The 25,980-nt window shown below is 35.4% G+C and overlaps 1 protein-coding gene across 4 annotated transcripts in view; it reads right to left on the bottom strand.

Annotated features, from left to right (window-relative positions):
• PRKAG2 (protein kinase AMP-activated non-catalytic subunit gamma 2) overlaps positions 1–25,980 on the bottom strand; it is a 400,476-nt gene that overhangs the window by 10,994 nt on the left and 363,502 nt on the right. For all 4 annotated transcript variants that reach the window (XM_037835774.1, XM_037835773.1, XM_037835775.1 and 1 more), the window contains 8 exons: positions 18,303–18,384; positions 17,379–17,437; positions 8,893–8,938; positions 7,119–7,173; positions 5,883–6,009; positions 2,877–3,042; positions 2,515–2,552; positions 1,153–1,299 (listed from right to left, as the gene is read on the bottom strand). In XM_037835774.1, coding sequence (XP_037691702.1) covers positions 1,153–1,299; positions 2,515–2,552; positions 2,877–3,042; positions 5,883–6,009; positions 7,119–7,173; positions 8,893–8,938; positions 17,379–17,437; positions 18,303–18,384 — 720 coding nt within the window. The remainder of the gene's footprint in view (positions 1–1,152; positions 1,300–2,514; positions 2,553–2,876; positions 3,043–5,882; positions 6,010–7,118; positions 7,174–8,892; positions 8,939–17,378; positions 17,438–18,302; positions 18,385–25,980) is intronic.

Below are 25,980 nucleotides of genomic sequence, written 5' to 3'. Positions count from 1 at the left end.
CCAGCCATCTCTCCCAGCATATTAAGTAATTCTACCAGACAGACATTACCACAAATATTTTCTTTTCATCTGTTGTTGAGTCTAAACTTATGATCCTTGATGAGGTACCTAAAAATCAGTACTATATTTTAAGTTATATAAATGAAACGGAATCATTACCGATACTATATATTTGTTCTAACAAACTACATTAAAGCTAAAAAACTTGTTTTTGTCTCCCAGTGAATAGTCATTTGGTAAAGAAATTATTTTAATAAGGAAAAAAGTCAAGATGGATATTTTTAGACAACTAATTACATCTTTATTTTCCTCAATGACCTGTTTTATATTACAATTAAATTTCTATTGCTCACTAGATGAACTTAAGAGGACAAGTCAATTATTTTTCTATTAAAAATATTCATGCAATAATTTTTACAAACTTTTTTTTTTTTTGCCTTTGAGTAACTCATGTTCAGATTAGAAAGCTCAGAAAACACAGAAAAGCACTATCATCTCCCCATGTCAACCATCACTCCATCACCCAGGAACAGCCACTGTTAATATTTTGGTACATGTCTTTCTAGCCTTTTCCCTGCAAATCATGCATTTAAACAAAAAAAATTACACTATGTATAGTAACTTGCATTTTCTCTTTGCAATATATTGTTAATGTTTTCCCACATATATATATAAATATATTCTTGTATAATATGAGTCAATCATATGGATGTCCAATGTCCTTATAAATAGGGAGGCCTTACCCATTTCTGCTTGAAATATCTTCAAATGGCATGTAATTCTGAGGACATTAATAAAAAGTTAAGACATACTCCCAAGCCAATTAAAAAACACTTTGGAAAACAAGTAGTGATTCCAGATGTTAAATTCAAGTAGAAAAGGAAAGACTTCATACTGAGATGCTAATGAAACACATTAAAAGCCAGGGAAGTTGAAGAAGGGGGAGTTAATTTAGATGAAACAGACTGTGGGTAGAATTCTTGAACATACAGTAATAAAATGAGGGCTAGATGAACTCTTAATGATGGCTCTTGAAAGGGACGGCTGTGTTTGTGATGCAACACACTACCTCACATGCAACTTTCAGAAGCCAGGTAAGGTCTCCTCTTTGTGGGGAGAGGGGAAGGAAGGAATCTAATAAAGCCACCTCACCTCAGCTCTTACTATTCTATCCACGATGGTCTCCAGTATTTCCAGCTTATTGCACTTCACAACACCTTCAAAATACTGTGAACGGTGCTGAAGGGCCTGGGTTACTGTGATATCTAGGTTATTGTATGTTTTCTCAGCAGCAAGATTCTGTAATAAAGTAACAGAATGTGTTATCCTTTCATTTCAGTTCACATTAACGACCAAAATTAGACAGTCTAAGGTAACCTACTTTAAAAAAATCCTATCTTAATTTGGTACCGCTATGTATCAAAAGTGCTCTCTTTTTAACTTAAAACATGCCAATAATACTATTATATCATAGCCTTATTGATAATAAAGATTTTTATATTATATGGCACACGTTAGTTGTGAAACAACATTGTTTAATTTTGATTGCATTTTCTACCAAATATTTTTCCCCATTCTTGCACTCTGATTTAAACCCTGAACAGGTGGACCTCATTTGTGAAGGGCAAGAAGTGCCACAGGGTTAGGAAACCTGCATCAATGGATCCTCCCTGAGGGAAAGCAACCTCCAGGGAGCAAAGGTTTGCTGGGAAGGCTTTGGGGGACCATCAGCACCAGCCACTCTGGAGGAAGAATGGGCCTGACAGTGCCCATAGATCCCAATTTCTTCTCAGGGTTCAGATTTTAAAGGATCCCCCACTCAACCAAAATTCCAATAAACCTATTTTGGTATGTACTATGTAAAACAGAATAGAATGAACCAAAGGGTTTGAGACAGTGCTGAAAAGAATATTTAATATTGGGGTCAGTATTGTGGCAAAAAATGGTGTGGACATCCAGGGCTATTACAGTGTCAATTCCCTGACTTGGAAACAGTATAAAACTCTAAGGAAGTACATTTTAAATGAATGGGGAAAAAAAATCATCAAATGGACTATTGTTCCACCAACCATAAAGTAGCAGATTTAAACCAGACATTCAAAGGTGGGATTTTACATACAAAGTTTATTTAATAAACTTTGCTGTCTTCTTTAAAGCAGAGGTTCCCAATCAGTGACAAGGGATCCATGGACCCAAATGGGCTCTAAGCTCACTGCCTCTAGGCTGAATGAATAAAATCTCCCATGCAGAAATATATACACATGCTGCAGAAATGGGGTAAAATACACTTAGAATCATAAAATGCTCCTAATCTACTATTATACAAGCAATAATGCTAAACTAGTGAATATTAATAGTACAATTACTATGAAGGGTCTATGGACTTCTCTGAGAAGATCCTCAGATTCAAAAATGTTAGGAAATTATTAGAGGAATATACAAGAACAGATTTCTAATGAATATATTTCAAAATGCATTCTGGGTGACAGGTTTAACAAAATTAAAAATACTTACAATTACATCAAATTTGGAATAAATATCTACAACTTTTCCTAAAAATGAAAATATATGTTAGAAAAATCTTAGAAACAAAATGTATTAAAATCAGTCTTCAAAAGACAATTACTAGGAATTAAACATTAAGAAATAAAACAAACATTTCTAGTTTTAAATGGACATGAAATCATATCTTAATGGAATATAAGAAAAAAGCCAGGTATTTATTATCCCGAGTGCTCTTTGGTACTAAATTTATTCAACAAATCTAAATTTCCATTTTCCCCACTTATTTGATATGCTAGGTCATTTAAAAATAATTTTACCCTAATGAGAAAAACAGTTGTTTCTTTTTAACTGATATGGCCAAACACACAAACCTGACTCATCCACAACAGGCAAAGCTGATATTCGTCTTTCTACAAATATATTCAAGGCTTTAATGATAGGAGTGTCTGGATGTATAAAGGCAATGTTGTGGTATGTTCCTATTCCAAGCTCATCCAGGTTCTGCTTCATGAAGGCAGGCTTTGGCATATCAGACATCTAAACAGGAAGATAAACGCAAATGTTCTAGAACCAAAATATACCTTTTTAATGTCCAAATGTCAAGATTTGCGTGAAAACTATGGGCAAGCAAATTAAAGTTAGTCCTTTCAACTAACAATCTATCTGGATGGCTTAATCAATATGAAAAAGTTACATACAAGAATTGTATCTTTTGTTCAAACCAATTTATAGCGCTATAGCTATTTAACAAAATAATTTTTTTAAAACTTTTTCTCTTCTTCACTAAAAAAACTAGACAGAAGAAGGGAACAACAGGTCTATTTGGGAAAATAAGACCTGTAAGCCACCAAGAATCTTTTATTCTTAATTATTCATGCTAAATTCCTGGTCCTGCTGTCAGCATTAAGCAACATTTATTAAGAACCCACACATTTCCAAACCCACTACTCAAAGCATTTGATGGTGGCTGTTCTGAGCCGCTAAGCTAGTCCTCATGCCATCCCACCTCTACATCCTGAATTCTCCTTTGGAGGATTCCAACTTTTGTCTACTAGGAACAAAGAACAAGCCAGCTGAACAGAATTAAAGAACCTTTAAAAATTTTTTCTTTTCATAGGCTATTTTAAAGGAGGAGGGAGAAGTCAAAAGAATAAAGTCTAGGATCATGTTTGACTATAATAAAATAAGGTCTACGGTTTCAAAAATCCACCTTTTATAAAGGGTATAGTCAATTACATCCTCCTGGTGTACCTTATAATTATCAGGTAAAGATGAACAATTAGAAGAAACAAAATGTTCAAGTCAAAGAGTTCATCAATATTCAAAGCATGAGAATCCTAGAAATTTAGAGAGAGAAAAAAAAAAGAAAGACCTATTAGGCCATCTAGTCCACCTCAATATAGGACAATTCCCTGTGCTATGCTATATGCTTAGGCTACTTTTCAAATGTCTTGAGAGAGAATGTTACCTTTTCTCAGAAAATTGTAATTCAGTAAAAATCAGGTTTTGAAATTCTTTATTTAAACTTCTATATTTTAACTGAAAACCAAAACCTTTAGTTGAATATTCTAGTAGGAGGATTCTAACAACCATATTGGCCCAAATATAAGACAGTAGTGGGCAGTGTCAACTTCCCCTATTTATTGTACTAGAGAAAAATCTAAAGTAGTCATGCAAAAGGACTACACTTCAAACTTTTACTTGCTTTTTTTTTTTTTTTTTAAACTGTAGAACAGTAGTGGAAATGGTACGAATTTTGGAGCTGGACAGATCTCCAGGTTGTGATATCTACTGCTTGGAATCTGTGTGACTTTGGGCATGTTTCTTAACCCTTCTGACCAGGTGCCTCATGAGATAAAAATGCCTACCCCAAGGCTATGGGGAGAGAGAGTAGCACAGGGCTGCAGACTCAGAATGCTTGTTCAGATGCTGGCTCTACCACTAACCAGCTCTGTGACCTTGGCAAAGTTACTTAACCTTTCTTAGTTTCATCACCTATAAAATGGGATTAACAAAAATACCTACCTGGAAGGGCAGTGGTGAGAAACAGATGCGTCATGAAAAGTGCTTAGGACAGTGCTTGATGCATAGTAAATGCTTAATAGTACTTAGCTCTCATGATTAATATTATTTTAAAAGTATTATTCTGAAGATTAAATGAGTAAAGTCCTGGTACTTGGTGGGCCCTTGATACATGCCACTTCCCACCCTCATCCCTCTTAAACCTTAACTAATGATATTGCAGTCATAGCACACACCATGGCAAAGGCCTGTTCAAACAGAAGAAAGTCTGACACAAAACACTGATACATCCCTAATTCTCTTCCCTACTGTCTATTAATAAACTTCACGCTTTTTTGTAAATTACTCTTCCTAGCGTCTTTCTTAGCATTTATTTAAATGTAAAAAATGTTATATTTACACAATTAAATTATTAAAATGTAAGACTGGTTTAATTGACAAAATTTTGCTTTCAATCACTAAACCCTCAGTGCTTGTCTGAGGCAAAGGTAACCCTTTAAGGCAGTGTTCCACAAGAGGAGCTTGGCTCTTTCTTATCGCACAGAGTGGTGTTTTATTTCTGTATTTTAAGCTGTGGAGAAGGAAATGGGAAAGCTACTTTGAAGTAGATTTTGTCTACTAAATTCTTTTAAAAAATGACTATTCATATGATCTCTTCTGAACCATTAAGGAGGCCTTCTATATGAATCACATAAACTCCAATTCAGTGCATGTAAATAAAAGGGAAAAACAAAACCTCTCTTGTGAAACTCCCTGTTCATTCTGAGCCTCTTTCATTACGGCTGACCAAAGAGGGTCTAAGTTTTACAGAATTATGAACCCATCTCCTTTCAAAGCAGTTGAGAAACCAACAGAAAATACAGCCCTAATTTGGACCAACATGGTAATCTCTTCTCAAAACTGTATTTGCTTTGGGTTTTTCTATCACTCCTGCAGTTAATCTTGGGGACAGTATATTTTGTGCATAAGTTTCCAAAACCACAATACTAATAAAACATTCTAAGGCAATTTTTGCTATAAATATTGGCCAATTCATCTTGTATAGCAGTTCCTTAATTAGACTGACTTGCAAAATCCTTTATTTCTCCTCATATTTTAGGTGATAAAATATTCTAATTTAAATAGAGACTTCCAAGCATTTTTATTATTCTATACTTGCACTGAAAGGTGAATGCTTTTTAATAGGAATCAACTTTAAGAATATATAATTCAAATAGCAAGTTGAGAAACTGAAGTTTAGAAATGGAGTCTTCAAAACTAACAATTTCTTCTACTGAGGAAAACAGGAGCTAATTTACTTGGAGTAAATTAAAGTAAATGCAACTATGTCTTTAGAAACACTAAAAACTACTTACAAAAAGCTGGAGAAACTTGAGGATTCTTTTGTGGGTAAGTATATAAAGTGCATTCCCACTGATAGGGTCAATAACTGGCAATCTGTGGATTTTATTTTTGATCAACGAGTATACAGCATCGAAGAGGCTGTGGGAAAAGCCATTAAAGTTGTTAGGAGTCTTTAAAGAAAAATCAGAAAACTTTTGGACCACCCTGCTTTAAAAGCATTTCCAGAATTTTTATATTACAACAATAAAAAGTTGATTGACTTAAACCAAACTTGTGGAAAATTTTTGAATTGGAGATCTCGGCAAATTTTCTTTATTTTTCACCATCTACGTTAATAAATCTCAAATATCAGTTCAATGACAAACCTCTGGGAGAGCAGTTTTTTAACAGCATCTTTGATGACTTTGTTTGAAAAAATGACAGAATCTAAGTACCAAGTTCCGTACTAAGTTCTAGTACCAAGAAACTAAGTACTAAGGAAAACTAACAGACTAATATCAGCAACAGAGTCCAAGCTGTAGCAGGAGGCTTCCTGGACCAGTGGGCTGATGATTCTGGCTCCGGCTGTGTGAACACTCCACCAGAGAGTAGAGTGGCACTTCTGTTCTACCCAGTGTCTGTCTCATGACTGCCAATAAGACGGTTTGGTGGTTATGTACTGTTGTTAGGACTTGCAAATAAAAACTAGTAAAAATAAATATTTTACATTTTCTATACATTGGTCTAGAGTTTAAAAAATGCTTTTAATACAAATCTGGACATGTACTCAGGGCCATTCCAGAAGGCTTGGACCAGAAAGTATAGGCTAGAAGACTACAGAGAAGGCAGCTCATTCTTTTGACCACCTCTGAATGTCTATAACTGATACTTAAACTTCAGTATGTATCAGAATCACTGGGGGAGTTGTTCAAATGCTTATTCCTGGGCTCCATCCTCCAATGACTGACTTAATTGGTTGGAGGTAGAGCCCCATGCAATTTTAACGAGTTCCCTAGACTGATTCTTCTGCAGGTGACCTGGATTTTCAGAAATGCCTTATGATCATCTTCCTAGTACATTATCAATCTTATGCACCAACATCACTGCTGTTTCCACTGTCCCTCAATTTACTGAATTTAGTATTTTTAGAATCAAGGGAGGCTAACTCCTATCTAGACCAAAAAACATTTTTTTTTAATCTATCATGGTAATAGATAAATCTGAATGAACGAATGAAAGTTTACAAAGGAGAAAAATTACAAGTTTACCTTGCATCTGGAGATATATTCACTAAAGGCTTAAATGTTTCTTGTAAATAAAGCTCTGTATTTTTAGAAAGAAAATATGCAGTTAGTAACATATCTGCCATCGGCAACTAATACATAAATTCCTTTCAATTTACAAGTAATAATTAGAAGGATTAAAAACCCAAATCAAAGAAACTTAATTCATCCAAAATAGTTGTGTTAATTATAGTTATGGCTACTTTAAAAAACTTCCAAACTGTTTTCAGGATATTGCTTTTGTAGGAAAATTAAATATTTTAAAAACAATATTACAATAGATGTTTATAAAAATCAGAAGAAAAATCAAGAAATCTGATGAAAGAGTAACACCAGCAGAGGTCACCAGAATGCTATCAAGTCACTACTACCCTCCTGAAATTATGCATTTATGAAATACTTTAAAACTAATTTTCATAAGTTAAAAGATGAAATCAGCTAAAATAAACTTCATTCTTTACATGTTCTTAAATTTTATTTTACTGAATTAAAGTAAAAATCAACTGCATTGTGGGAACTCTATTTTAGCTGTTTTACCGAGATTTCTGTACAGAAGGCATTCAAGAATATCTAGGCATTATTATTATTACTACCAAATACCATGTACTATCAAAATGTAAATATACTTAAGCCTTGGTCTAACATTACATCTACAGCAGAATTTGGTAAGAATCTGTCTTGATGTTAACTTACATAATCACTTCATAATAGGCAGTATTAAGATATTTGTTCCATGTTGACTTAATTTGTTGTTTGACTTGATGAAGCCATAATGTGTCAAATATACACTAATGAAATTTCTAAAGCACATGGACTTAAAAGGGCCCCTTGGGACTTTAGAGAACCCTAATGGATATTCAGATTTTACAACTAGTCACAAAGGTTGTTTATAACAACATCACGCACATTACGGGAGGCACAAAGCTAAACTTCAATTTCAAACTCTTAATTCCCGTTCAATTGGTCCCTTCATTTCTATCCAGGTTTCTCTTTGAATATCCTAGAAAGGCTCCTCCGTTTCAGTCAGACTGGTTTCCTCACTGATCCCGTTTCCAGATTTTTATTTATGATGTTCTTATGGAAAGTCCTTTGCCCTGTGCTCCACCAATCCACATGACAGGTCTCACGAACAAATGCCACTTTTACAATCATGAAATTAGAATTTGAAAAGTGGTTCCATTTCAGAAAAACGGTATTGTGATTATAAACGGTATTGTGATTATAAACGGTGAATTTCAGTGTTACAAAAGAAAGTGGTCTTGAGGTTACTTTCATGTTATCTGATCCAAATCATCTAGTTTAAAGTTCACTAGTTCTATGTTTCTCCATAGTTTGTAAAGAAACAATCATTAACATTTAAGAAGAGCTGCTTGTTTTTGTTAAAGTTAGGCATTCCTTTGGTATGTTTTGTATACAAAGGCAAATTCTTGAGAGTACTACTTCTAGAACGGTTGCTCCAATTAGGGGCAGAGACTTGGGCATTGGTTAGCTCATTCATCTTTATGTTCCCAGCCCTAGTATAGGACTTTGCATGCCATAGTGGGGTCTACAAATGTGTATAAATAGAATGGATAATAATGATGGTAGTGTGGCACACAATAAAACAATTAAGATAGAAATAAATAGAATGATGTTTTAATTAACATAGTTTATTAAGCAGAGGGAAAAATATTTGAGGAAATGAAACATATTTTACACAGTACAAATGTTTTTTCCCTGATGTTAAAAGATTTTTTAAATACCCAACAACAGTGCTTACCCCTCCATGTTTCAATTTTGTGTTCTTCTAATTCATAAATCTGTACCTGCAAATAAGGAAAATTCTTATTAACAAATGTAAACATTTATATATGTGGCAACCTGTGGCCTGAGCAAAACAGGTCTGCAGATCTTTGGTGCACAGCAGTCTGCATGACCCAGGCAGCTAAATGTTTGGCCTATTGTCTTTGTAAGCCAGTAAAGAGAAAAAGGGTAAATTGACCTTAAATTGTAACTTTATGGGAAGCAGGCAGGAAGTGAGAGGCTCTTAGTCTCACAAAAAGAGCAAAATGTAATTGTTCAAGTATTATTCTAGTCTTCTTTATACCACCCTTCAGGTCAGAGTGACCTGTTCCTGCATCTATGCTCCCCCCACCCTTAAGAATGTTTTTGTCTTAAACCCTTATAAAAGGCTTTCTGCCCTTCTTGCATCACTGGGTCACTTCCCTGTGAATGCCATGCCTGCCTGGCCTGAGAGAGCCGTCATGATCTCTCCATGACTTCTCACCCTGTAAGTAAGCCCTGAATAAAAGTTCATGTATCAGAAAATGCTCGTTGTCTTCTTTGGCCTTTGGACTGACATGGCCCTCTTGGGCTGCGACAATATATAACATAAAAAAGGGAATTATTTCATAACTATGGCTGAGTGACACAATTCAGTAGTTGGAAGCAATCGAGATGATAATTCAGAAATATTGGTAATATAAATGAGAAACACACAAAATGCTCTATATTTCTTTGAAGGTAGATGTTTTATAAACTTAAAACATAATAAGCCAGTATAATATTATATTTTCAGTAATTTAATTGGAAGATTTCTGATGCACTTAAGTTTTAAAACACAAACACGGAGACATACACTCATTCCTTCCTTTTGAGGATATGGACGATTTTTAGCATCTTTAATTTACAAAGGCAGAGAGAGTATCATGCCTGTAAGGTTAAATAGCATGGTCTAATGTAAAGTTAACTTTAGAGTTACTCAGATTTGTTTCAAATCTCAATTCTAGCTTTACCATTCAGTTCTAAATTGCTATTCTTGGGCAAATTATTTAATCTTTGCATCTTTCTGTCTCCTATACAACTGGATACAAAGGCCTCTGAATTGAGCTTCTGTGAGGCATACATGAGATTGCATGAGATAAAGTGCCTGGCAGAAAACATGCCCTCAGTGAACGGTAGTTCTCTGTGCTATTCCCTTCTATCAACCCTACCCCTCCCTCAGCTTTTCTTAAAAATTACTATGCCCTCAGCATTATTTCAGGCTTAAGTGGGCACAAAGTCCAGTTGGTTGGCAACACTGGCAGTCCTATGCAAAAATGCCACTGAATAGTTGAAGAAATAATATATATTAAGGTCATACTCCATAAGATTTAATGTGCAGAGATTCAGAGAAAGTAGAGATGAACAGAGTCAGTCAAGGAAAACTCTGAGGTAGGATTTCAGCCAGGCTCTGCATGATGGATGGAATTTAGATAAACAAAAAAGAGAAACTTGATAAAGGCATGGAAAAGAAAATGACTATTTCATATTCATAAAACAATGAAATTCAACTAATTGGGAAATATGGCCTTATTCTGACTAAACACCCTTATGGAGGGGCTCTTTAGGTCTGAAAGATAAGGCTGAGCTACCAACAATGGATTCTAAGTAGCTCAATGACACAACACAATAAGGCTTAAAGAAGACTATTTTACAGCAGTATATAAGCTGTCTTAGCATCAGGGAAAACTAACATCAGAAGAAGGATAGAAACCAAGTCTCAGGTAGCAAATCAGGTCTAGAATGGTGATCTGAGTATAAAGGGGCAACTGGAAAGAAAAACCAAGAGGTTGAGAGGTTAAATATGGTAAATAGAGATGAATGACTTAAAAAAAAAAAAGCTCCCAAACTTCTGATCTTAGGTGACTGAGAAGGATAATATTCCTGACAAAGAAGGAAGGCCAGGTGAGGGGCAGGTTGAGGTAAGGATACGGTTTTACTATAGTTTCCTATAGTTTATAGTTAGTTATAATACACAGTTTGATGTTCTGATAGAAATCTCAGTTAGGAGGTACGAGATGATGCCAATGCTTAGTTGAGAAGAGTTTTCTCACCTCTCTGCCTGCACAATCCCACCCCTCCAATCTTCAGCTATAGTCACCAGGGTAGATGGGATTCAGTTTACACTCACTGGGGCCCATTATGAACCAGGCCCCAGTTGGACTGGCCATGGTAGGATGGGAAGAGTGTGTGTGTAAGGCACAAATATGAGTAACATATAGTCTCTACCCTTTAAGAACTCAAACTCTAGTAAGAAACTCAGATACCCCAACAAAATTTCTCAGCCTCGGCACAACTGATCTTTCAGGCTGGCCAATTCTTTGTTGTTGCAGGCTGTCCTGTGCACTGTAGGATGTTTACCAGCATCCCTGGCCTCCACCCACTAGATGCCAGCAGCATGACTCCTCGCCCCAGTTGTGAAAACCAAAAATGTCTCCAGACATTGCCCTGGGGGACAAAATTGCTCCCAGTTGAGAACACTGCCTTATAAGCAATCTTGATATAGTAGGAAAAGGGCTATAGGTTATCAATGGAGGCACAGAAATAGTGACTAGTTCTGCCTGAGAGGGACTAAAATAGGGAATTCCTCATGACTAAGGTGATATTTGAGTAGAATTCGGAAACAGAAATAGAATTTCAGTTTGCAGGGACCAAGGACAGGGAGAAAAATGTGATAGTTGAGGTTAAGAAAGCATGTAAGAGCTCCAAAGAAGAGAAGCCAGAGAGAGAGGAACAGAAGACCAAGGGATAAGCCTTAGAGAATGTCTTCAACTAGAAGAGAAAGAATTTGGTGGATGAGGTTAGAAAGAGAGGAAAAACAAGAAGTATCACCAATATCAAATGTAATACTCTACTAGACACTGCAGAAAGGTAAGGAAGAGGCCCTTGCTGTTCCTGAGTACAAAATTTAATAGTTAAAAAAAGACAAAACAAAAAAAAAAAACTAATACCTACATTTGTGTACATACAGGCTCTCATTATGTACAGCTGTAAAAAGAACAGCTCTTTCCATAATATACATGAAAATTACTGTTTAAAGTTCCATTTTTATTTTGTGAAAAATCAGTGGCCCTAGAAAATTTACAAAGCTAAGAAATATTACAAATTTTATCTCCCAATCTCATAGGAAAATCAACAGGAATAAAATTAAAAAATAAGACTGGACTTCCTGGGAAGATGGCAGAGTAGGGAGCTCCAGGACTCAGTCCTTCCACCTAAGCAACTATTAAACAGGCAGGAACTGTCTGAAACAACTATTTTGAAACTCCAGAGGCCAGAAGAACACAGTACAGCATCTAGGGAAGAACACAAGGAAGAGACAGATAAAGAACTGTAAACTGCTCTTTCCATTCAGCGGCTACTGGCACCCATCCTCCACTCTCACTGCAGGCTGCCACGGAGTCCAGTCCCTGGCTAGCTGTGGTGACAGAAAGGGACATAAAAATCCTCTTCCCCAAGAACAAGGGTTTTTGTGCACCGCTGATCGCTGATCACGGCTTTTGATTGAAGAATTTGGATTGCTGGTTCCCAGCTCTGAGGGGAGCTGAAGGCAGCTATTGTTTCAACCTGCCCCTGACAAAAGCAGCCACAGTAATTGTTTCAAACCTCCCCAGACAAGGGCGGAGGCTGTGGAGATTTAAAGATGCAGCACTTCCTCAAGGCTGCAGGAGGCAGTAACGGCTGCATTTGCTGGGCAGGCCAGGAAAGCTCAGCTTTGGGGAGCTGCCAGAGCCTTTGGAGCACTTTCTGATACCTGGAGTTGGTCTGTGCTCTCTTTGTGAGTCCCTAGCCCTGTTTTAGATGGGAAAGACTGACTTGAAAAGTCTTCTCCAGAGTGACCCTCCTCCCAGAATTTGCCTTCCAAGCAAAAGCAATATGAGACATCAAAAGGAGTGTAAAAAACTATAGAGGTGGACAGTCTACGACAAAGACCTGCCGGCATCCAACACTGGGGAGAGGGAGGTCCCTCTCCTGGGAAACAGAGGGGACAACCAAACTCCTGTAAACCGGGGAACTCCAAAACAACTAATAAGCAAAAGCACAGGAAAAGACAGAGCCCCAGAAAGACCGCAAAACCTGGCATACTGCATTTGTCTTGGGCAGACCTTTCTAAAAGAAGGGCTGAAGCTCAAGAAAATCTGTCTTACCCAGCTGGTGATAAAACCAAGAAACAGACATCCAAGGGAGTAAATCCCAGAGTTAACATTTAAAATATTAAAATGTATAGTGTGTAACAAAAGAATACAAGACAAACAAGGAAACAGAAAATCATGGCCCATCCAAAGGAAGAGGATACAAATACAGAAAACACCAAGGAAGATGAGAATGTGGACATACTGAACAAAGCCATTAAAAAATTGATCTTAAAATTGCTCGAGATGAAGGAAAGTACAGAGAAAGAATTAAAACAATATCAGGAAAACAACAAATGAACAACATGAGAGTTGAAGTAAAGAGGTAGAAATTTTAAAAACAAACCAAACAGAACTACTGGAGTTGAAGACCACAATGATGGAAATGAATTATGTCCAGGAGGGTTTCAAGAGCAGACTGGAGTTAGCAGAAGAAAGAATCAGTGAACTTGAAGACAAGACACTTGAAATGAATCAGGCTGAAGAAGAGAAGAAAAAAAGAAATATTAAAAGTGAAAATAGACTTTGACAGCTATAGGACACCATCAAGTGCACCAAGATATGAGTTATGGGAGTCCCAGAAGGAGAAGAAAGAGAGAAAGGGGCAGAAGGAACAGCCAAAGAAATGACAGAGAACTTCCACAACCTAGCGAAAGATGTGAATATGCACGTCCAAGAAGCTCAGAGAACACCAAAGAGGATAAACATGAAGAAAAATGTACCCTATCATATATTGATTTTACTACCAAATGCAAAGGACAAGGAGAGAATTCTGGAAGCTGCAAGAGAAAAACAATGTGTTATGTTCCAGGGAGTCCCAATTAGATTGAGTGCTGATTTCTGATCAGAAATCATGGCAGCAAGAAGGAGGCAGAAAAAATACTAAAAGTGCTAAAGGAAAACAACTGCCAGCCAAGAATTTTATATCCGGTGAGACTCTCTTTCAATTACTGAATCGGTAATTAAAAATCTAACAAAGCAAAGCCCAGGACCGGCTGGCTTCACAGGGGAATTCTACCAAATATTCCAAGAAGACTTGACTTCAATTCTGTTCAAACTCTTCCAAAAAAACTGAAGACTCATTCTATGAAGCCAACATCACCCTAATACCAAAGCTGGATAAAGATACCACAAGAAAAGAAAACTACAGATCAATATCTCTTATGAATATAGATGCAAAAATCCTCAACAAAATAATAGCAAACTGAATCCAACAGCATATTAAAAGAATAATACACCATGATCAAGTGGGATTTATCCCTGGTATGCAAGGGTGGTTCAACATAAGAAAATCAGTTAATGTAATGTACCACATTAACAGAATGAAAGAAAAAAAAAAAACACATGATCATCTCAATTGAGGTAGAAAAGTAGAAAAGGCAATTGAGAAAATATAGTACGCTTTCTTGATAAAAACACCCACTTAGAACACTAGAATAGAAGGAAACTTCCTCAACATGATTAAGGGCATATATGAAAAGCCCAGAGCTAACATCCTACTTAATGGTGAATGAGTGAAAGCTTTTCCTTTGATTATAGGAATAAGACAAGGATGCTCTCTGTCACCACTGTTACTCACCATTGAAGTGGAAGTTCTTGCCAGAGCAGTCAGGCAAGAAAAAGAAATAAAAGGCATCCAAATTGGAAAGGAAGAAGTAAAACTTTCTCTATTTTGCAGATGATATGATCCTATATACAGAAAACCTTGAAAAAACCACAACCAAGCTCCTAGAGCTCATAAATGAATTCAGCAAAATAGCGGAATACATCAACATCCCCAAATTAGTAGTATTTCCATACACAAGGAATGAACTGGAAGAAGAAATCAAGAAAAAAATTCCATTCACAATAACAACTAAAAGAATCAAATATCTAGGAATAAATTTAACCAAGGATGTAAAGGACTTGTACACAGAAAACTACAAAACACTGCTAAAATAAATTAAAGAAGACCTAAATAAATTAAAGAAGACCTAAATAAACGAAGGATATTCTGTGTTCATGAACTGGAAGACTAAATATCGTCAAGATGTCAATACCATCCAAAGCAATTTATAGATTCAGTGTAATCCCAATCAAAATTCCAATAACTTTCTTTGCAGAAATGGAAAAGTCAATCATCAAGTTTATATGGAAGGGCAAGGAGCCCCTTATAGGTAAGGCCATCCTGAAAAAGAAGAATGAAGTTGAAGGACACTTTCCGATATTAAGACTTATTACAAAGGTACAGTAATCAAAACAGCATGGTCCTGGCACAAGGAAAGACATATAGACCAGTGGAATTGAATTGAGAGCTCAGAAAACACCCTCAGATTTTTTTTTTTATCTTCATTTTATTGAGATATATTCACATACCACGCAGTCATACAAAACAAATCGTACATTCGATTGTTCACAGTACCATTACATAGTTGTACATTCATCACCTAAATCAATCCCTGACACTTTCATTAGCACACACACAAAAATAATAAGAATAATAATTAAAGTGAAAAAGAGCAATTGAAGTAAAAAAGAACACTGGGTACCTTTGTCTGTTTGTTTGTTTGTTTCCTTCCCCTATTTTTCTACTCACCCATCCATAAACTAGACAAAGTGGAGTGTGGTCCTTATGGTTTTCCCAATCCCATTGTCACCCCTCATAAGCTACATTTTTATACAATTGTCATCGAGATTCATGGGTTCTGGGTTGTAGTTTGATAGTTTCAGGTATCTACCACCAGCTACCCCAATTCTTTAGAACCTAAAAAGGGTTGTCTAAATTGTGCGTAAGAGTGCCCACCAGAGTGACCTCTCGGCTCCTTTTGGAATCTCTCTGCTAATGAAGCTTATTTCATTTCCTTTCACATCCCCCTTTTGGTCAAGAAGATGTTCTCCGTCCCATGATGCCAGGTCTACATTCCTCCCCGGGAGTCATATTCCACGTTGCCAGGGAGATTCACTCCCCTGGGTGTCTGATCCCACGTAGGGGGGAGGGCAGTGATTTCACCTTTCAAGTTGGCTTAGCTAGAGAGAGAGACACCCTCAGATTTATGGCCAACTGATTTTGACAAGGTGGCAAAGACCATTCAACCAGGAAAGAATAGTCTCTTTAACAAATGGTGCTGGGAAAACTAGATCTCCATTTGCAAAAAACAGAAGGAGGACCTCTACACCTCATGCCATATACAAGTATCAACTCAAAGTGGACCAAAGACCTTTAATCTAAGAGCTAGAACTATCAAACCCCTAGAAGAAAATGTAGGGAAGCATCTTCAGGACCCTGTGTTAGGCAATGATTTCTTAAGACTTTACACTCAAAGCACAAGCAACAAAAGAGAAACACCGATAAATGGGACCTCATTAAAATAAAAAATTTTGTTCCTCAAAGGACTTTATCATGAAAATAAAATGCCAGCCTACACAATGAGACAAAATATTTGGAAACCACATATCCAATAAACGATTAATATCCAGAATATATAAAGAAATCCTTCAACTTAACAAATGATCCACACCAATGCAAGTGATGGAGGTGGGATGGTATATGGGAATTCTGTATTTTATTCATGATTGTTCTGTAAACCTATAACCTCTCTTATTAAAAAAAAACAAAAAAAACTGGATAAGGTCCAAGGAAGAATTTGTGAACACAGATCAACAGAAACACAGGCATTAGAAATTATGCAACCAGCAAATCAAAAGAGACAAAATAATGAAAACTGAACAGAGCCTCACAGACCTGTAGGACATTATCAAGCAGTTTAACACATATGTAATTGAAGTCCTAGAAGAGGAAAGAATGAGATAGAAAAATATTTGAAGAAATAATAGCTGAAAACTTCCTGAATTAGATGAGATACAAACTTAGACAACCATGGAAATGCAACAGAAAGCAGGATAAATATGAACAAACCCCCACACTGAGGCACATCAATTACTGCTGAAATCCAAAATTAAGGAGAAAATCGTAAGAGATACATTACATACAGGGGACTAAGGATAAGAATTCTGGTAAGTTCAAATTGATATTGTGGTCCATACATCAAGCTATTTCCTTTTATTTTTCCTGAGACTACCTTCCTCAAGCTTCAAATATATGACTGACTTAGGGGAAAGCTAGCTATTTTCTAGGTTTAATAGTTTTCTACTGAAGTTTTCTGCACATTATATGTACTCAGAAAATTAACCACTGCCATCATTCCTGTACTGAAAAAGAAAACGACACACACACATGAATCTTAAAATACACAAACACATCCACAAACACACCTATACATATACATGGTCATATACAGCTCCAATTACTGACAAAAGGGTTGCTGGCACTTACCATGGGTGATTTATAGTATCTATGTAGTATGTTTATGAAATCTGTAATTGTTAGCATTCCTGCAACAAAAAATTGTATCTTAAAAATAAAACCATGAAAACATACAAGAAAAATTTCAAGTGACAATCAAACCTGGAATATTTATTAGAAAAGCTTTTCAAATATAAACTTTAAAGATAGCATGCACAACTCAATACATTATTTAAAACTATTAATCTGTTAATTATCTATACCAAACTGGAAAAAAATTTTTTAGCTGAAATTAAACCTGATAATAAGTACAATGAAATTAACTACAGTGTTTGGCAAATATAGAAGGGAAAATTTACTGATTGTCATAAAATATCACAACAAACAGAGCTATATGTAAATTATTTAAAATACTTCACAATGAGATAAAGTAGTCAGTAAGCTTTAGACACATAACACTTTTGGGGGGACTGGATTGTTCCCTGAGAAGCATTCTAAAATGATGATTTTTGAGGGAAGATTTTACTTTAACAGTCACCATTTACTGAGTGCCTACCATTTTCTAGACACTAGTACTACAGAGATGAAAAAGATATGAACCTTTGCCCTGAGGAAGTTACCAAGAGGGAGGACAGATGTAAACAGATCATTTCAAAATAATGTGATGAATACTAACAGAGAAAATATCCATTATCTACTATGACTTATAACCTCAGAAATCATGGCACTTAGTTTTAAGTTGCACAACATTTTACATATGTAACAATGATTCAGCAAAGGTAGCAGTCATGTTTATATCATTTTCATCTGCCTGTCAAAAAAGTACATACCAAAGAGATGAGAAATGATACACCACGGGTGGTATTTAACATTTTAGGTGGACACTTTGAACAAGGGCCTTCTGCTTTTAAGGTCTTACATTTTAGTTTCTTCCCCCAGGCTCACCCTGCTTACCTACAAAACTTTGTTTTTTACTCTCCCATAGTGGCGCTGCTCGAACACCGTTGGCTACCAAAGCAAAGAAGGCCTTTTTAACCTGAAGAAAAATAAGAGAACCAAAATTTGGTTTCAAAGTCTACACATCAGGAAAGAAATCCCTTAAACTTTATTCTATTGAACCTTATTGGCTACCTTCAAGTTTTGTAAATTTGAAAAGATAAAAATAATCGAATGTATTAATACTAGCAAAATCCTTTTTTTTAAAACCATAGTATTTCTTTCTTTTTTCACAAAATCCTTTTGTATTGTATCTATAGGTAAGTAGGGATTAGAGATTATCTTTCAAAACTGAAATAAGGCAATTAACTGCAAAACAATTTTTTTCTTATTGTATCTAATGACTGTTGTATATTAGAGATTTTATGTAATTATAACCATATAAAATAATTAAGCTTCAGAGTTTAACTTCTAAACATGGTGATTAATTCATTTAAAAACACTGAAGTTAAATCAAATGACTAGAATATGAAAATTTGTTTTTAATATATTCAATAACAAAAGAAACAGGCATACTTTATTTCCCTGAAAGAATAGTCATAAAATGAGACATACTTGAACTTTGATACCTTTTGCAGACACTCACTGTGTGTCTATTATGTGTCAGGCATTGTTTAGAGTTTGTTCACATGTAGTATCTCATTTAACTCTCATAAATCTATTTTGGGATACCATACCAGGTGAAGGAGGAATTATACATGATGATTTATTAATAACCAAAAGTTCAGTGCTTAAAATCATTCTTTAAATATAGATAACAAATAACCATATGGAAAATTGTTCAATCTTATTAATAACCAAGGAACTGCAAACTTAAGCAAAGTTAAAGTATATTGTTTATAGACTAATTTAGTCAGTATTTTTAAGTTATAGCTCCTAAAGTATGCTGTTATAAAACCATTGCTGGCAGCATAAAATGATAAAATATTTTTTGGAAAGTAAAATTGCAGCTTGTAGCAAGAGTCACAGAAATATTGAAAAAGCAGTAGCTTTCTTTCTGTTGAATTATTTACTCATGCTAAATATTTAGGAGTGGGATTCATGAATCAAAGACGTGTACTGAGTACTTCTAATACTTAAAACTGGAAAATTATCCATCCCCAACAAAAGAAAACCTGTCAAACACTGGAATAACAAAGATAAGAAACCAAATATCAATTACAATAGTATTGTTATGAAGATTACGGTGAAGTTAGAAAATAAAAGGTTCACGGCAATGAAAAATGCAATTATATAAAATGTGTGTTTAAATGGAAAGGACCAAAGGGGTTATAAGCAAAAAATTAATCTGTTGTATTAAGGAGCTAGGACCATAAAAAGTACTATTTCTTTTAAAGATGTTTTTATGTTGTTAATACAGTGGTTTTTTTTAACTAAGAAGGAAAATGATTCTCTTCTCACCCCTTATATTACCAAACCCCTTTAATAACAAAAAGAAATAGCTAAAAAAAGAGTAAGGATTACAGGAACCTGTAGTATTAAACCAGACTCTAGAATTAATAATTTGGCACCTGTTTATTCCTTCATTGTGACACATTTTGTCTTTATTTAGAATTACTTGTATGTACCTGGTTCACCTACACAAGGGTATAAGTACTACTGGTGGGTAAGGGGAATTGCATTAATTATTTTGCACATTTATCTTAACTGAGTCTAGCACTGGGCTCTGCATATAGCCAGGATTCTGTATTAGTTGAATGAACTAGCAAAGAACTGGAAAGATGGGGTAAGTAGGGCCAACCCAGTGACATGGAAGGTAAACAGTAACTAAATGGCATCCAGGGACCACGTGCCAATTTGGATGGTCTGCCATTTCTACCTTGATGATACTCAAGGAATCCTTGATCATGGTCCTAGCAAATATTGCAAAAAAATATAAGGGGAAAAGTCACATATAAATAGATTTTAAAATACTTTAAACATCTGATTAGCTTGTTTTTCTAAACTGGTTGGAGTAAGACAGAAATGGGGGCATCTTTGAAAACTACAAATTGCCTATATTTTTCCAAAACAATTAGCATAGAAAACTATATTAAAATAATTCATTAGAATCATGCAATGTATTCTAAGTGACCACAGATACTAAAAAGTTATTTCAGAAACTTCTGTGTCTGGCCATGATGAAATAGCTGAAAACAACTATACAATTTGGACAAAATATATAAACCACTATTTGTAAGCACTGGAGTACAATGCTACAATTCTTGAAAGAAGAGAAGTACATGAATCGAGTGCCACATTCATTCTGCCATTTTTCTGACAGCATTTTCCAAATCATCTTCAAATAGTTGAATTTCAAAAGAAAACTAGAATCTATAAAAACTATTTGAATGGTGTAACAAAGACAATATACCAAAGCTAGATGTCAACAGAGGGGGACATAAGGAGGGGTATGGAATTCTCGTTGTTGTTTCTCCTTTTTTATTTTTTTATTCTTTTATTTTTTTCCTCTTCATTCTCAGTGGAAGAAATGGAAAATGTTCTCATATAGACTGTGGTGGTGAATGCATAACCATGTGATTATTCATTTAGGATGGACTGTATGCTGTGCAAATAAAACTGTATAAAAAATAAACAGGAAGATACAAGTGCTGGAGAAGATGTGGAGAGAGAGATATACCTATTCATTTTTGGTAGGGAAGTAGAATGGTGCAGCCTATCTGGAGGGCAGTTCCACAAGAGGCTAAGGTATAGGGTTGCCATATGATCCTGCAACCCCGTTATTTGGTATATACTTAGAAGAACAGAAAGGAGGGACATGAATAGGCATTTGCACACAGTTTATGGCAGTAGTATTCACGATTTGCAATGGATGGAGGTGGCCTAAGGGTACATCGACAGATGAACAGAAGGGTGAACTGTGGTGTATACATACAATGGAATACTGAGTTGGCTGCAAGAAGGAATGAATTTGTAAGACATGCGACTAGGTGAATGAACCTTGCGAAAATTATGTTGAGTAAAATAAGCCAAAAATGAAAGGACAAATATTGTAAGTCCTCTCTAATATAAACTAACTATAATGAGCAAATGCTGAGCATTGAAGTCAAGAGCATAGGTTATCAGGGGTTGGAATGTGGGCAGAGATTGGGCAATCAACAATGCAGGAGTACAGAATGTTCAATAAGGCTTATTGTAAAGGTTCCTAGACTGTGAGCTCTTGACAGCAGTCACATCCATTCATGAGTTTCAACTGTTTTTTTAAGAGATGTTTATTGATACAAAATTTATGTTTTCTGTGGCACACTTTCCAATTTATTCTGTATGGTCAGTTTATTTAAATAATATAATTACATGGAACCTAGAATAGGAAATGAGATCTTGTTATTCTGTACAGGTTAATGTAATATCCCAATACATCCCAGGGTATTTTGGGCAGAAAATAAAGTATTTGCAAAACCCACTTGAGGTATTGGGGAAAAATGCAAAAATATTAAACTTCCCCACCTGGGAAATTCCTGATATTCTTGCAAACATTAGGGATTCCCAGTTTAATAAGTCAAGCCCTCAATCTTGGGGCTTGCCCTTAAGAAACTTATTCCTGCAAAGGAGAAGCTAAGCCTACTTATAATTATGTCTAAGAGTCACTCTCAGAGAACCTCTTTTGTTGCTTAGATGTGGCCTCTTTCTCTCAGCCAACCCTGCAGATAAACTCACCACCCTGCCCCCTACATGGAACATGACTCCCAGGGGTGTAAGTCTCCCTTGAAAAGCAGAACATGACTCCCAAGGATGAGCCTGGCCCTGACATTGTAGAATTGAGAAAGCCTTCTTGACCAAAAAGGGGAAAAGAAATGAAACAAAATAAAGTTTCAGTGGCTAATGGATTTCAAATAGAGTTGAATGGTCATTCTGGAGGTTATTCTCATGCATTATATAGATATTTCTTTTTAGTTTCTAGTATGTTAAATAGCTGGGAGGTACTACCTGAATCTGTTGAACTATAATCCAGTAGACTTGATTGTTGATGATGACTGTATAACTACACAGCTTTTATCTTATGATTACGTGATTGTGAAAACCTTGTGACTGACACTCCTTTTACCCAGTGTAAAGGGCACCCAGTGTAAAGGGTAACCAGTGCAGATAAGTAACAAAATAAAGACAAAAAATATATAAATAATGGGGGGGGGGGTTAAGGAGTATGGATGTTTTAGAGTAATGAAAATGTTTTAAAATTGATTGTGGTGACGAATGCACAACTATACGATGATACTGTGAACTCTATACTTTGGATAGATTATATGGTGTGTGATTGTATCTCAATAAAATTGCATTTTAAAAAAAAGAACATAAAATAATCGAATGTACATTCTGGTACAGAAAAATATATTATCTGATTTTAATGAATATTTTCACACTAGAGCGTTTCATCAAACTTCAAAGTTAAAAACATGATGCCAATGTAAGCAGGAAGTTAAGTTTAACATTTAAATAAAATGAAATAAAAATGTTAGAAACAGTAAAAAAACTTGCCTACTCACAATAACTTCTCTGACTACTCTGCTACCTATAAGCTTTTAAACAGCACTCTAAATGCTACAAGGCCACTGAATGAGTCCCAAGGTCATTGTGAAAAAAAACAAAAAGGAAACACTGGGTAGCACTGATCCTTTTCCAGTTGAGTGTCTTAATGTGACAAATACATACTACATATAAGCCAATACCATGGATGCCAGAAACTGATAATGTGTGCTGAATGAAATTACTTTTGAGAGGAAATAGACTGCTGATGCTAATTAGGTCAATGTCAAGATACATAGTGAGAAAAAAAAGTGAGGCAGCAGTTTACTGCAAAGAGAATGTTAAGAATTAAATGTGAAAGGTGCTATCACTCCTGCAAGAGAAAAATAAAACAACAAAACACTAAGGGGAATAATTAGAATAAAGTAAAATGCCATCCTACCTTTTAATGGGCAAAGTTCCTAGACCTATTTCAACTTTTAGTTTTCCACATAAAATGTGTATCTTTACATAACCATTCCACTGCTTTATTTCTCAAACAGCAATAACATATAAAACACCCTGCTTTGTTTTTCTGGTCTCATCAAGCATAAACATGTTACTGGTGCAAGGTTTTAATGATAGTGGGACATATCCTTAACTGCTTACTACCTATGTGATGTTGGCTAAGTTATTTAACCTCTCTTTAAGTCTCACTATTCTTAGTTATAAATGGGACTCGCAAATAGTGTCTTCCTCACAGGCTTACTGCATAGATTAAATGTATTTGTATGTGAAGATGTTCAGCAGAGTATGAACACTTAAGAGCCAAAAAGAATAAATGCTTTAATTTTCCACACTATACTGGCCAAACCAGAATGTGACAAAGAAAGATTTAACTATTTTAATTTTACTCACACAGATTGTTGACATGTCCACATGTCATGGAGGAAGTCATTAATTCCATCCTTCAAAGACCTAATATAATGTTCTAAAATGGACAAGATATACTCACAGTGACTTAAAGAAGAATGTTTTAGAATGTCCCTAGCTCAGTAATTTTGCCTGTTGCTTCTTGTGGTTTTGCTTCCCCTTCTTCAGAATAATGAAGCCTTTTAAAACTTGGTTTTGTTAAAAACCTGTGCATGTAGCTTGTGGGATAATTACAAAAGGCATTGGATATTACCAATTACAAATAAGCAGGATGAAAAGACAGGCACAACCTATTTCTAATTTGTAGAAAAAAATTCTTGGGAGTCTAGCGTACCTTTGAAACTTTCTTTCTTTTCAACTGATAGACAATTTGCTCAAACTGTTGTCAATTTAAAAATTTGTACTTTAATAGGATTTTCAAACAACCAAATGTAAATGATGATTAGATAAGTAAAGATGGAAATTAAAATTTAAAAATAGAAGTGATTTTTTAGAAATAGGAAGTTGGCCTTAGTTGCTCTAAGAGATTCTGGCAATCTAATACCAAGTAGGACATCTGTGTTCCAAAAAATGAGAATCTGGCTCCTCTGATACTTCACTGCTGTCTGTACAGTTTTACTCTATTTTTAGTAATTAAATTGATAGTAGGGCTTTTAAAATTAATGCCAATGAAATGCTAAAGCTCTTTAAAAATGTCCAATTTGGTTTCTTACTAAATTTTTACTTCAAAGCTTGTCAAATGGACTTAACAATACTTGATGCTTTCTTACCCCTGCCTGTGATGGCTTTTCACTGCATAGAAGAATCCCACTTCCTAAGTTTGGTATTCAAGACTCTCCACAATCTAGCCCTAGCCTTACCTCTATAGTTACCACAGAGTCATTTTTTGTGTGCCTTGTGTTCTCTACCTTAAATAAACTTAGCTTCAACACTACTTACTGAAATCCACTTCATCTTTAAGTTCTAACTACACAAAAAAACGTACACACAGCATTACCATCACGAAAGTACACAACATCGTGTTTAAGAAACAGGAGCTCCCACAAAGGAGAAAAGTGGAGGTGATTCCTGAGATAACCAAATGAAAGTCTCAGGGTGATAGTTATACAGCAGGCTTACTAGCAACTAGTTTAGAGTAGGGCAGAAAGATAAAGAAACCCAGAAGGAGTGTTTCCAATTAAACTGAAAACATCTGAGAAGTTTGACTGCAGGGAAAATTCTATTAAGAACTGCTGGAGGATGTGAAAAGACTTAGATTGCTTAAAGAAAATGAAAAAAGTAAGAATTCTAAACTCCAGGAATAATAAACTGTACAAAAAAGGAAATATAAGCATAGTATACCATTTGGTTCAGCAGGTATCATACTGACATAGTCAAATTAATGAAAGCATACTGCATACGGACTTAACCAAAGATTGAGATACAATTACCATGGGAAAATCACGGGAGGAAAGAAGAGATGCAAGGAGCAAAATCATGTACCAAAGTAGAAAGTTAAAAATGTCTACAAGTAATGAACTGAAGTAATGACGTAAATGCCAGACTTAAAAACTAAACTGGTTGCTTCTGGGGAATACGACAAGGGATTAAGGAACAGGGACAAGAAATTGCTGTTTTAAAAAGTAATTTTTACTGTGGTGACCAATATAAAATTTCCCATTTTAACCACTTGGAAGTATACAATTTAGTGGCATTAATTACATTCACAATGTTAAAATGTGCTCCCCCCTTTTATTATAAGTGTTTTTTGTACCACATGGCATTTAAAACTATTGATATATACTTCGAAAAAATTATAAATTAATAATCTGCCTTATACTATACTCTGTAGTATATGTATACTCCCTAGTTTAAGTTTCTTGAGGGCAGGAGCCATGTCTCACTCATCCTCACAGTTCTTAGCACAGGCCTCTGTCAACAGTCTTATTCTTTTCTGGAATATTGATATCATATCACTTCCTTTGTTCTGGATATCATCTATTTATTACTCCTAAGCATAATTTAGCTTATTGAAGGATATTTCTGGATATCAACTTTTCAATCAAGCAAATTAGCTAGTCTTCCTAGTTTCAAGTCATCTGGAAATTAGATGATGCCACCAAAAATCAATACTCAAGTTACTGTTCAAAATGCTGAATGGTACAGAGTAAAAGAATCCTAAGGCATACCACTAGTTTCTTAGCTTGGGTTCCTCAGAAGGCAGAGCCTGACATGAAGACTTGCTTCCAGGAATGTGACCCCAGAGGGCAAGTGTGTAGGA

Source organism: Choloepus didactylus, chromosome 5 (assembly GCF_015220235.1).
Source record: "Choloepus didactylus isolate mChoDid1 chromosome 5, mChoDid1.pri, whole genome shotgun sequence".
Taxonomy (NCBI): Eukaryota; Metazoa; Chordata; class Mammalia; order Pilosa; family Megalonychidae; genus Choloepus; species Choloepus didactylus.
This window is presented reverse-complemented; position numbering and strand designations above follow the sequence as displayed.